The sequence below is a fragment of the Trachypithecus francoisi genome, unplaced genomic scaffold, assembly GCF_009764315.1.
Source record: "Trachypithecus francoisi isolate TF-2019V2 unplaced genomic scaffold, Tfra_2.0 Lachesis_group5, whole genome shotgun sequence".
Taxonomy (NCBI): domain Eukaryota; kingdom Metazoa; phylum Chordata; class Mammalia; order Primates; family Cercopithecidae; genus Trachypithecus; species Trachypithecus francoisi.
The window spans coordinates 75,455,049-75,469,103 of record NW_022681470.1 but is presented as its reverse complement, the minus strand read 5'-3'; the positions used below and the strand labels follow the sequence as shown (position 1 = coordinate 75,469,103).

The following is a 14,055-nucleotide window of genomic DNA, read 5'->3' as shown; positions in this document are numbered from 1 at the left end:
GAACACAATGAATTCTGCTTTGGTCAACTGGAAAAAATGTTTCCAAATAAAAACAAAGTTAAATTATCAATAAAGTATTGACAAATTATAATATTCACTATAATAGTCAACTTTCCTCGAAGTTACATTCCTTCAAGTTAGCACATTAATGGAAATGTGGAAGGAAATAGAAGGAAACCATAAGAGGTTTCCCAGAATTTATACATTGCTTTTTCATCTGTCTGTTTTGAAAGACAAAAAATATTTTATTTTAAAGAAACTGGATTGCCTTCAAATAGACCTTCCAGAACCTCCTACTGAGTGACTTTAGGCTCTATGACCTAGTGGTAACCCTCTGAACTATTCTATCCACAGGGTTTCCAAGGTATATTTTGCAATTAATTGAGTAATATTTGAGCAACGCAGAATTCTAGGTAATTTGAAAATAAATTCAGTGCTCCAACTCCACTATAAAAAGTGCTACACTACTAAGATAATTCTATTTTCAGTCCTAATCAGGTATTATCATTGGCTTTCAAATTCTGATGCTTAAAAATAATTAACAACCAATGCTAAACTATGATAAAGACTAAGAACATTAACCCCAGCCATCCAAGTATCTAGAACATTCTATACATGAAATAAGGAAATAAGATAATTATTTCTATATATGAAATAAGGAACTAATGCTTCCAAATTATTGGTTCCTATTTTCCATAGTTCTTTCTAACCGAGGAAAAGTAACCTACTATATTATTCTCAGTAGTTACCAAAAATAAAATCCTAAGTGTTACGTTTAAATAAATGGGGAGGCAGGAATTGCGGTTTTCTTCCCCCTCATTAAAAAATTCAAAGACAGGTGGTATGGCGGCTCACACCTGTAATCTGAGCACTTTGGGAGGCAAGAGGCAGGAGGATCCCTTGAGCTCAGGAGCTCACCAGCCTGGGCAACATGGTGAAATCCCATCTCCAGCAAAAAGACAAAAAATTAGCTGGGCATGGTGGCACATGCCTGTAGTCCCAGCTACTCGGGAGGCTGATTTGGGACGATCGCTTGAACCCGGGAGGCGGAAGTTGCAGCGAGCTGAGATTGCACCACTGCACTCCAGCCTGGGTGACAGTGTGAGACCGTCTCAAAAACAAACAAACAAACAAAAACCACAAAGAAAATGTAGAAAGATGAAATAGACTCGGATTATTTATCTGATTGATATCAGAATAATGTAAATGTTGTAGGTAAAATATTTAGAATAAAGGTGACAGAACTAAACTCAAACATTCACTTAAGACATACAATTAGTTTCTAAAATATGCACATTCCTGGGTTCATATTTATACTTAATGGTATTTTGCTTAATACCCAAGATGCAGAAATACTAATACATAGAAGATATCAAATCTATATGATAAAAATTATGTCATATAAATCATATATACTTCATAGCCTTCTAACAGAAGTGATACAATTTTTTCCCTGATAGTGGCAACTCAATTTTGCTTTGGAATAAAATAATTTCTGAACAAAGGAAATCTGCAAATATTCTTTTCCTTACTTTCAATGTGAAAATCTTGTCAAATTTTTTCAAATTAAATGAGGGACTATAAAATATGACTATTATGTTTCAAAACAGTAAATAAGCTACTTATCCATATCTATCATGTGAATGTACTATTCAGAAAAATTCCTGCAAAACTCTAGTATAACCCAGAAACAGATTAAATTAAATTAAGTGTAATCTTAGTTCTGGGGAGAAAAATGTCTTTAAGTTGCTGCACATATTTTTTATTTTTTAAATTATGTGTTTGTTAGGTCATATTGAAATATTTATCTGTATTAAGTTATAGCAGGATATTTAGTTCTCCTGTATTACTATTGAGGCATATTTGTTCACATTTATTTATATTGAAAGACACTAATGTTCAAAAGTTAGAATAAATACAAAAATGCGTCTTGTACTTTGCTGTTTTAACCACTTGATATCTTAGGTGTACATCTTCCTTTATGATAACAAATACCAGGCCACAGACTGGTTCAGCTTTAGTCATATAATACTGTAACACTCAAATGGGTTTCAAAATATAAACATCTCTGCTCTTGCATAGTTTTTTGGGGGGAAGATTATGCTTCAATATGTAACAGATGCAAGTATGTGCAACTGGGTGGTAGAAGGGAACTATTTTTATTATGAAAAGGGATGGATCCTTTTCAAAAAGGGACAGATCATATTTATTAAATAATTCCCTTAAAAACTTTAGATCTTGGGCCACATTTCACAAAAATTTTGGAATGATATTAAACAGTCTTTCCTCTTTTTAATAGCTGGATACTAAAACTCATCCAATTTAATAGCCTTTAAGGCAATAATATGGAATCAAGTCTCAAATAGGATACAATATTCTGCTGCAGATTACTTGTTGTCTAACTGCATCATTTCACTGGCTGGGCAGTCCATAAAAAGAATTTAAGCTAACTCAAATATTTGGGAGGGAAAAAAAGAAGAGAGAGACTAAAACATGTCAAATATGCTTCCTGTGAAATTATGTCTCATTGCATAAGCATGAGAATTTCCACCTCTGTAAATCTCTCCTGCAAAAATAGCCTAACATCTAAAATAAATCTGTCATTATTTATATTATTTAATAAATAAAAGGAAAGAAAATAAAAGCTGAAATCTGGGCCGGGCGCAGTGGCTCACGCCTGTAATCCCAGCACTTTGGGAGACCGAGGCGGGTGGATCACGAGGTCAGGAGCTCAAGACCATCCTGGCTAACACAGTGAAACCTCATCTCTACTAAAAATACAACAACAAAAAATTAGCCGGGCGTGGTGGTGGGCGCCTGTAGTCCAGGCTACTCGAGAGGTTGAGGTGGGAGAATGGTGTGAACCCGGGAGGCAGAGCTTGCAGTGAGCCAAGATCATGCCACTGCACTCCAGCCGGGGCCACAGAGCAAGACTCCGTCTCAAATATAATAATAATAATAATAAATAATAAAACAAGTTGAAATCTGTTGTTTCTTAAATCATATCTTCCAGATTACCCAAAACTAAAATCATCATCCAAAATCTGAAAAACTATAATTTTAAATTTTATTATATAGGTTTTCTCAATAACTTCCCAACACAAACCATAAGACACTAATCATTCCCAAAAACTACAGATACATAGTTGGGTCTATAAGTTAGAAGGCAAATAAATATTAACTTCAAAGAGTTTAATTATGAATTAGTACTGTATTTCTGAAAACATTGGTGATACTGAAATAACACACCAATAGACATGACCAATATGATCCTGGCAAAATGCGTATCTCACTAGTCAAGCAGAAATATATCCTTTTACAAATGTTCTGAGGAACAATGCTTAAAATTATGCAAGGGTTTAAAATATAATTTTTAATGAAGTATATATAAAATGTACATAAAAAGGGAAATATGAAATCTGGCAAAAGTCTTTTAACTTTTTTACAAATGGTATCCTTATAATTCACCATCAGAGGATGACATATTTCTCTAGAAAAAAATAAAATGACTGCAATTGTATTTCCTATGATGCTTTATGTATCAGAGTCACTTGCAGATTCTGGTCTGCTGTCATCTGGCCCATCACTTTCCTTGTCCCAGTCTTTCATAGATGCTCCCATCATGAAATCATCACGTAGGATTGTCCAACCCGGGCCCTCTTCTGATTTCACTTCAGTCTGAGGAAAATTATAGAATCAAAATATTCCAAAGTCAATTCCATCATAAGGAAACAAAAAGGTACAAGCTACAAAACAAACTTCTCAATGCTTAGTTTTTAAAATAGGGGTAATACCAAGAGAAATTATAAATTGACTTACTTTATACACTATGATTATGTACAAATGTATAATAAAGAACTAAACATTAATAAAATATTGCATGGACTCCATAAAAGAAACATGAAAGCAAAACAAAAAAATTTTTTGAAGTGAGGGAAAAAAATATAAATCTAGGTTTGGTATTAATTTTTTAAGCACTTTTGACAACCAAAACAGACTTACAATACTATTTAATCTTCAGTGATAATTTACTAGAAAATTTGGGGCAAATTATTTCACCACAAATAACAATTTAACAAAGGCCTTTAACCCAAAGTAAATTAAAAGTGAGAAAAAGAAACTACCTTGGTACTACGCTAGGTTTTTTAAGATGCTATCTCACTTAACCTTTTTATAAAAATTTGAACCAAATGTTCTTTATTTAGGTTATGAGCTCACTGACTGACCCAATCATGTAATCAAAGACTAATCGTATGTTGAAATTATAAATAAATGAAGCAGGGAATAAACATAATAGGTAGTCAATTCATTTCATTTAGTCACAGGATTTATGTGGTACTAAGAATTTCAGGCTTTCATTTCATGGTACAATAGTACCACCTTGTGGTATCAATTAAGTAACACAATAGATGCAGCACTCAAAATTTTTCATTCCTTCCGCAAATATTTATTCAGAATTAGCTGTGTATCAAGCACTATGTTAGGAACATAGTGATAAACAAACCAAAGCCCCTGTTTTTGGGGGGGGCTAACAGTCTATGCATATCTATTTATGTCAATCACAGAAATACAAAATTTTGTAAAAACCTAAGGCACAAGAACCCATGACATTTGGTTCGAAAACAGTGTTATCGTTATGCAGTCATTACGTAAAAAACAGTTTAAAAATATATACATATATATATTAAAGGTATTTGCTGGGTTACAAGAGATTACTTACCTAACAGGCGAAGTTTCCCTGTATTTAAAAAAAGATAGCCCTGAAACATTCATTCCATTAAAAAAAAAATAAATTGAACACTATTACAAGCAAATAAGAAAACTGTCCTATTGGCTCACTCTTGTCTTCTTGAGGTCAAAATATCAAGCAAAGCTTGTGCTTAAATATAACTTGAAGACTGAATGGGATATAAATATGAGCAAAGATTTCAGAACTGACTTAGTATGTCAAACATCAGCACACTTTTTACTATAATTGACCCAACATACAGAAACAAATAAAAAAACTGTGCTATTTAAAAACCAACATAAAACAGTTCCACTGCTTCTCACGCCACACTGATAGGAGAACAATAATGTAGGAAGATAACGAATATATTAACAATTTTTCATTTCTTATTTCTACAATATCAAACCTACTCTTAAAACTGAAATTCTACTTCTATTAGATTAAGTTAGCTAGCTGGATAAAGGGCCATTTTCCCTGAATTTCACTCTGTCACCCAGGCTGGAGTGCAGTGGCGTTATCATGGCTCACTGAAGCCTTGACCTCCCAGGCTCAAGTGATCCTCCCACCTCAGCTTCCAGAGTAGCTGGGACTACAGGTGCACACCATCATGCCTGGCTTTTTTTTTTTTTTTTTTTTTTGTGGGGACAGGGTTTTGCCATGTTGTCCAGGCTGGTTTCGGGCTCCTGGGCTCAAGCAATCCACCTGCCTTAGCCTCCCAAAGTGCTTGGGATTACAGGTGAGAGCCACCACACCCAGTCAACCCAGGTTTTCTTTAAATAAAAAACTGATGTTCACAATGAACAAAAATCCACTTAGAACCAACAATTATAACATCTCTCCTGTCAAAGTAAGAATTCAAAGCTTTCAATTAAATTCAGAAAAGCGTATAGCCATATCCAAATTGCTGACTAGCAAAGACCTATCCTGACTTTGGTATTTGAGTTTACATATGAACAAGTGCAATCTCAGTGTGAAGCCTCTATGTTAGGCAAGTACACCCAAAATGCCATCAACACGTTACCGAAAGAGCACACTGATGCCACATGACTGACTCAACACAGAGTGTTTCTATAAGAGAGTTCACCCTGGCAACCAACCTCTAGCTGGACTGAGCTACTCCTCTACTCCTCTCCGAGGTAGCACCAGAAAACCTGCAGGCAACAGAAGAACAAAGAAGAAAAGGGAATATGGACAAAACTTTTTAATTTTTTTTGAGATGGAATCTTGCTCTGTCGCCTAGGCTGGAGTAAAGTGACACCATCTCGGCTCACTGCAAGCTCCACCTCTCGGTTTCACACCATTCTCCTGCCTCAGCCTCGCTAGTAGCTGGGACTACAGGCACATGCCACCACGCCTGGCTAATTTTTTTGTACTTTTAGTAGAGATGGGGTTTCACCATGTTAGCCAGGATGGTCTTGATCTCCTGACCTCATGGTCCGCCTGCCTCAGCCTCCCAAAATGCTGGGATTGCAGGCGTGAGCCACCGTGCCCAGCCGACAAAACTTTGAACATGTATTTCAGAAAGAAAGGAACAATAGTAGACCAAAGGAAGGAATTCACTAATTAAAATGGTGACACTAGCTATATCATGTTTGTCTTGGAAGATGAGTGCTGTAAACATCTATTTTAGGCAAGAAGAGCAGCAACAGAGTAAGCTCAAAGTTTTGCTCAATTGTCCAATGTAAAGAATAACAAGAAGAGCTTTACAGGGGGATTTTGGTGATGTTTTTGTTTCTTGGTTTCAAGGATCAATATAGTCTGTATCAGTGATTCTTAAAGTGTGATCTCTAGACCAGCAGCATTATCCACTAACTTGAAAATATGTTATTAGCAATTCAAAATCTCGAGCCCTATTAAATCAGAAACTCTAGGCATGCTGCTGCCTAGTAATCTGTTTTTATAAGTCAGTCAGTGATTCTGGTACGTGTTAGAGACAATTATTTATTTGCTTTAAATAAACATTTTTTCTTAGTGACAGTTTTGTTTACTGCTATAAAACCAAGTACACTTTATGGCTGAGAGAGAAAGATTTTAGAAAATCCAATATTCGATTTTGTAAATCTAACATAAGATTCAGCATTGTATGCCGTAAATATGGACATCACTCAAGCTATCATTACATTAGCATTTTTACACTGTGAAGCAACAATTTGGAAACAAAAAAAAGACACGACAGAAAATTTATAAAAACAAGTGAGGGTTAATACATTTTAAAAATAGATATGTTAGATGGCATCTGTCAAGATGGCAGCTCAAGAAAACCTTGTTTTAGGCCAGGTGTGGTGGCTCACACCTATAATCCCAGGAGTTTGGGAGGCCAAGGTGGGCCGATCACTTGAGGTCAGGAGTTTCAGACCAGCCTGGCCAACATGGTGAAACCCGTTTCTATTGAAAATACAAAAATTTGCCTAGGCGTGGTAGCACAGGCTTATAATCCCAGCTACTGGGGAAGCTAAGGCGGGAGAATCACTTAAACTGAGGAGGAGGAGGCTGCAGTGAGCTGAGATCACACCACTGCACTCCAGCCTGGGCAACAGAGTGAGACTCCATCTCAAAAAAAATAAAGAAAACCTCGTTTTAAAGGCAGCAGAATGAATTTTTAAATTCTAACACCTACATTTGCTAAAGACTTATGCAGAAAGAAAAAGGCAGAGGGCACATGCTAAAGTGGCAGTTTGAACATAAACAACTAGTCTTGCTCAATTGCAATACTCAAACTTCAGAAAAGTGATTTGTTGTTTTAAAGACACAACTCAGAAGGACAAGATCAGAAGAGACAATATCAACACAATTTTGAAGGTGAAGGAGATGGATCAGAAGACACCAGGAAAGTTAAATCCTAAGACTGTAACTGTCGCACTGACAAAACTAACCCTATTTACACTGCAGAATCTGTGAAAGAATCAGAAACTGGCAGTAAGTATCAGGGATTTCTGGAAGTTAAGGGTTGAAGTGGAAGAACCAAAATAAAAAGAACCGGGATGCAAGATATGTTTTGAGAAACTTCCCCATCCCATTCCACAATAACCTGGCATAACACCCTAGAGGTTTAACTTCTGAAGAGGTAATGGGCTTACACAGATGAAGGCATAGGTATAGAACTGAAAATGGGATTAAGTTACACACACACATACACACACACACAGCAACCAGATATTGAATCCCAGCTCTCCTCTCACACTGGGCTCCCAAAATGCTGGTAGGCAGACCTTTTTCTTCTAAGTAGGAGAACAGAAGAGTTACTTTATTGAAAATCTGACCAGTTGCTAATAAATTCACCCAGAGAACCCTACAGTGAAATTTAAGGTGGATGACATCCGTATATTCATAGCTTCCAGTTGAATTTTTCGGTCTATTTGATCTAATCATGAACACACAACTAAGGATTATCAGAAAGAAGACTGAGAACAACACAAACACAAAATGTAAAAAGTGACTTGCAGAAAAAAAAATTCAAGAGAAAAAAATTTAGGGAAAAATATCATCAACATCCTTGAAGAGTTAAAATATATTGCATCCATAAAATCCGAACAGTTGCTACTTGATTTTACTTTATTTATTTATTTTTGAGACAAAGTTTCACTCTTGTTGCCTAGGTTGGAGAACAATGGCGCAATCGCAATCTCGGCTCACTGCAACCTCCGCCTCTTGGGTTCAACCGATTCTCCTGCCTCAGCCTCCCGAGTAGCTGGGATTACAGGCAACTGCCACCACGCCCAGTTAATTTTTTGTATTTTTAGTAGAGATGTGGTTTCACCATGTTGGCCAAGCTGGTCTCGAACTCCTGACCTCATGTGATCCACCCACTTTGGCCTCCCAGCTAAGATTACAGGCCTGAACCACCATGCCTGGCCAACAGTTGCTATTTTAAAAGAAACATTAGGAGAATAACAAAGAGCTTAAAATTTAAAATATAGTGGAATAAGTAAAACAAAACAAAACAACCACATTACAAAAGTGAGAAGATAACGGTAAGGAAATTGCCCAGAAAATAGACTAAAAGAGATGAAAAGTAGAAGAAAAAGATAACTAGAGAACCAGTCCAAGTGGCCCAGGATGCAAATAATATGAGCTCTACAGACAGAGAAAAAATGTACAGGAGGAAATTAATGAAGTACTTTAACAAAATTTCCCAAAGTGAAGGACACACATTTCCAGATTAAAAGCAGCCCTCGAGTGTCCAATACAACACAATGAGAACATTACTGTAAAATTTTAGGATAACAGGAACTAAAAGAATATCCCATAAGCTTCCAGGAAAACGAATGGCGTAAACCCGGGAGGCGGAGCTTGCAGTGAGCTGAGATCCGGCCACTGCACTCCAGCCTGGGCGACAGAGCAAGACTCCGTCTCAACCAAAAAAAAAAAAAAAAAAAACAAAAGTCACATACATACCAATAATCAGAAATCAAAAGATTCAGATTTTCCAATAGCAATCCTAGAATCAAGGAAGCAACAGACAAACACTTTCAAAATGTCAAAGGAAGATAATATCCAACCTAAAATTCAATACTGGAATACATTATTATTGAAATGTGAATACTGAACAGAGGTATTTTCAGACATACGAGGTCCCCAAAAGTTTATTCCAATGCAGCCTTTCTCAGGACACTGAGGATGTTCTCCACAAACAGACGGAGTAAAACAAAAAGAAGACAACATGGGATAGAGAAAATAGAGCCCCACCAAAGAAAAAAGAAATAAATGGCCAGGATGAGAATGAATGGAGATTCCGAAATAACAACACACATCAAGCATGAAGGACAATCTGCGGCCAAGTGACTCCGTGGGACAGCATGCTGAAAGTGGTCATCACCATGACATCTGTCACTGTATGTTATTTTAACTTGACAAAACCACCGGATAATATGCTTTACCAAAAGAGTGAGAGTAAACCAAGAATAAAGGAGATCCAAGAACCCAGAAATAGGGAATTCAATCCAGGAGAAATTCCAAGGATCACAGAAAATTTAAGTCCCAGATGACAACAGTGAAGAAAGCAATCAGGGGATACAAAGGAAAATAGAGGTTTCTAGGAAAGGAAGTCTCAGAGAAAAGAATTACAATAGATACATTACTTGAGATCATTTGACTTTGAAAAACTAAATAAAGGAAATTAAACATGAAAAGTCAAGACAATTATTAACTTCAGGAAAAACAAATAGGAAACATAAATATGGAATATTACAACATTCAGCTATAATTTTTTCACATGAATAATAAATGCTGAATACTGACAACATATAATTGTAATCTAACTATACTGAGTGGACAAAGGAGAAGAGATTGTGTAAGATAATTAAATCTTTGCCTACTGTAATAGAAAACTGATAGATAATGCCTCAAACCGATTAATCAAAAGATACGACTGTATATATGCACGAGTTAGTGATGGCAGCGGCCGACCATCTGGAGTGGCTGCTGCCATCATACCAGTTGCAGCAGGGAGGTGCAGGCAGTGGTAGCAGGAGCGGAAGCAGCAGTGGCGGCGTTAGAACCCTTGTGCCCCGCGTCCCGAGGCAGACAATTGTGTCACACCCACGCTCACACAGGCAGGCAGGATCCGCTCCCAGGCCGGGAGCCACTGCCATGGCCTCAATCTCACTGCCAGCCGCATTTTGGGAACCCGGGAGTAGCTGGCCAAAGGCGCAGCCAAGACTTAAGGGGCCAGCCCCCAGAGTGTCGGGTTCATTTGTACGGGGTTGGCAGGGGCCGTGCCACCTGCAGGGGAAAACATACAGTAGGCAAACAGTTCCCAGGCCCACTCCAGGGAGCCACAGCGATGGGGCCAGACTAAGCCGCCCGCCAGCGGCAGAGCAGCACAGTCAGGCCCGGAAGGGCAGGCTGAGAGGGACCAAGAGGAGGACTTGGGCCTGGGACGGTGCCAGGCTCCATAGAGCTGGTGGGAGCTAGGAGCAGGTAGAAGTCCCACCCTCGCAGGCATAGCTGCAGCAACCCAAGTTCCGGCTGCAGACCCAGGTATGGCTGCACTCTGGAGTGGAGGGGGCCAGCAAGGTGCCCCCTGCCCCTGCAGGCTCGGAAGTATCTTCTCCCGCTGCCTGGCCTCTCCCAGTTCCCAGTGCCCGCTCCGATCTCAGAGCACGGTTGGAGCAGAACCCAGAACTGTTGCAGTCCGGCTGAGTGTATGCACACTCGGGGTAGCGCTGACACGCCAGGCCCCCTGGGCCCCCTCCAGACTTTGGGTGCCAACAACCATGACAGGGAGGCCAAGGTGGGGCTACGGGCAGCTCAGCATTGACCTGCAGGCACTCCTTGGCCAGGACAGTCTGGGCGCCAGGAGCAGTGGCAGGAAGCACACAGGCTGCTGGGTAGAAGGGGGAGGGTCCCCGGTGAGGCCCCACCTTCAGGCCAGGGAGGGCCCAAAGCCTGCGGACCAGAGTGGGAACTTGTAGTGCTTTTTCTGGGCCAACCCGCCATAGCCCATGGACCAACTGGCACTCAGTTCCTCTCCTCTAAGGCCCATAAAAAGCTCCTGACTCAGCCAGACCCAGAGACAACAAGACCACCAGCTGCAGAGAGGAGCTATCCACCGCAGGGTCTCCCCTGTTCTATTGCTCAGTAAAGCTCCTCTTCATCTTGCTCATCCTCCACTTGTCTGTGTACCTCATTCTTCCTGGATGCAGCACAAGAACTAGGGACCCGCTAACTCGGCCTAACAGAGGTGTAACACAAACAGGGCTGAAATATGTCCCTTGCCACCATGTTGCAGGTGACAAGGAGAGAAGAGAGAAGGAGAGAAGAGCTGTAGCCCTTCCGGAAGCCCAGACCTAGGAGCTACCTGAGCCAGGGCTGTGACACCTCTTTAGGGCTCTGCAGTTACTGGCATCTCCAAGCTTCCAGAACACCACAACGTTCCCCAGTGTCAGTCATGGAAGCTGCTTACAGTACACCTGGCCCAGCCGCAGCCTCGCAAGTAGCCGGCACCCATGCCAGTGCCTGGAGCTCTCCACCCTGCTGCAGCTGGCGTGCCTGGCTGTGTTCGGTGGCAGGACCCCATGCTCGCTCATACACCCCACGCCTTTGGCAGGCATGGGATCCAGGCCCGTAGCTCGAGCCAAGCGCAGACTGCCAGGCTGAGTGGGCAAAATGAGCCCATAGGACCGAGCCAAACAGGCAAAGGCACCACTGAGCACAGAGGTTTCCAGCTGGTGAAGCGACACCCAAGGCTCCTGTAGCATTAGGAATACAGAGATGTATACATGCCAGTAGGACTAGCTAGAGAAAGAAGAATTAGTTGCCCCTGAGATAGGTGATATGAAGGGTGGGCAGAATGGGGTGGAAAACAACTTTATTTTATAATAAACGTTTATGGCAAAATGTGGCTTTTAAAACTACATGTATAAGAATTAAAAAAAAAAAAAAAAAGGGCAGCAAGAAACAGAAAAAAAAAGTAACACCTAAACCATTTCTACGAATCCTAAGTTTCCCAAGCTTCTTTTCTACCAAGATCTTCCCAAAAATATCCTAAGAAATCCTTCTGGTTTTATTAACAATGATGATTCTGCTTTACTTTCTAACAATAAATGAAAAAGGGTCAAACACAATAAGTATACTATGAAGTCATTGTGTGCCAAGCACTTTATATAATATTGCCTTATTTTTAATTCTCTTAAGATTCCTGGCCAGATAGCAAGTATATCATGCTTACCTTATAAGAAAAATAAGGCTCAAAGAAGTGAAGTAAGTATTCAAGTGCAGAGTTAATAAAGAGCTGAGTCTATACCCAAACACAGATCAATTTGATTCCAAAGCCCACGTTCTTTCCACAACACTAAACTTCTCTAAAACTTAACCGATGATATGCACACAATACAGTAATATACTTTGTTCTTATATAACCTGTTATAACCTATGAACGAGTACTAAAATACATGCAAAATGCTGAATATGCTTAAGGTAATTTCCATAAAAGATTTGGGGTAAATTACATTACACACTGGATTGACATAATTTCAATTTGCTGTATCTTTCCATAAATACGATTTACCATTAAGTATAAAAACTTGCAGTACCCACAAAAAAAAAAAAAAAAAAAAATAGATCAAAGATTAATATAAGAAAAAAGAAAGAAAAAGCCTGAGGCAAATTCTAAATGTGTCATTCACTGGAAAAGCTTGCTTGGGGTGATCCCTGAATAGATTTCATTAAATGTTAAGACATCCTGAGAATGGAGGGTTTTTTGTTTTGTTTCTGAAACAGAAGTAGTAGCAATTTGGTGTATTCTTTTCACAAAAGGAATAAAAACAGAGTTCTGGATTTGAATCTTAGATAAGCCATTGACTCCAATACTGCAAATTAGGAAGTTTTAGAGGTCCAGCCCTTCGAAGAAATAAAAAATTTATTATTTTTTATTAACTGGGAATAGCTATAATGTAAGATAAAGTTAACCATACTATACATGTTAGACCAGGTATTTACTATCATTAGATGGAAGCTGTGTTAGCTATTAAATATAACTAACTAATATAAATCGTAAAGTATAAACTGAAATAATCAAATTTTATCAACTTACAGAGTTTTCCAGTGTTCCTGCAAGGTAGCACTGATTCAGTGACTTAAAGCAACCTATATAACTCTTTCTGCTTATATCAAATGAAAAGTAAAAGTGACTAAATGCAAGAACTTAATGAAAACTTCATGATGCAAGGAAACAACAGTCCCCACCTTCCTTGGCCTAGTTTTACACAAATATTGAATAAAAACCATACAGAAGGAGTCTGTGTCCATTTTGAAGGTGAAGACAACCCTTAAAAATGTTAATCAGCTTTCATTTCAAAGTGCAAACATACATTGGCAGCCACTGAACACTGAAAAACAAGGTTTGGAATTACACATGCATCTAACACCAATGAGATAGTTACCTGCATTACATTTGCTGGGGTGGGGGATAATTAAAATCAAACCATAAAGAAAGAAACAGTATAGTCTCATATATATTTAGTAATCAACAATAGTTGATTTCATTGCTTTCCCTAACAAGAAAGCTGTTTTCATTTTAACTCAGTTTCACCTAAATTTTAAAAAGTTCTTAACATTGACTAAATTCATCTTAATATCTTTGTTGTTAAAAATTTTCAGTAAGATATTTGCAATTGTAGTTAAAAACATACTTTATGGATTCAATTTTTTTCACCCACTGATTTTCTTTGTTTTAATTTCATTTACTACCCTTGGTTTTACTATGTACCCAATACATATGTCCTTGCTCAAAGTGGTTCTATTTGGTGGTTTCTATTAGTATACATCTTGTTATCCATACATTTAGTTCTTAATTCAACATTGACTTTCCCAAACATTTAAACTCT

The 14,055-nt window shown here is 38.6% G+C and overlaps 1 protein-coding gene across 1 annotated transcript in view; it reads right to left on the bottom strand.

Annotated features, from left to right (window-relative positions):
* Nucleotides 1–3,053: 3,053 nt before the first annotated feature.
* RRP15 (ribosomal RNA processing 15 homolog) overlaps nt 3,054–14,055 on the bottom strand; it is a 46,254-nt gene continuing 35,252 nt past the window's right edge. The window contains exon 5 of the mRNA XM_033197108.1: nt 3,054–3,678. Coding sequence (XP_033052999.1) covers nt 3,535–3,678 — 144 coding nt within the window. The 3' untranslated portion in view covers nt 3,054–3,534. The remainder of the gene's footprint in view (nt 3,679–14,055) is intronic.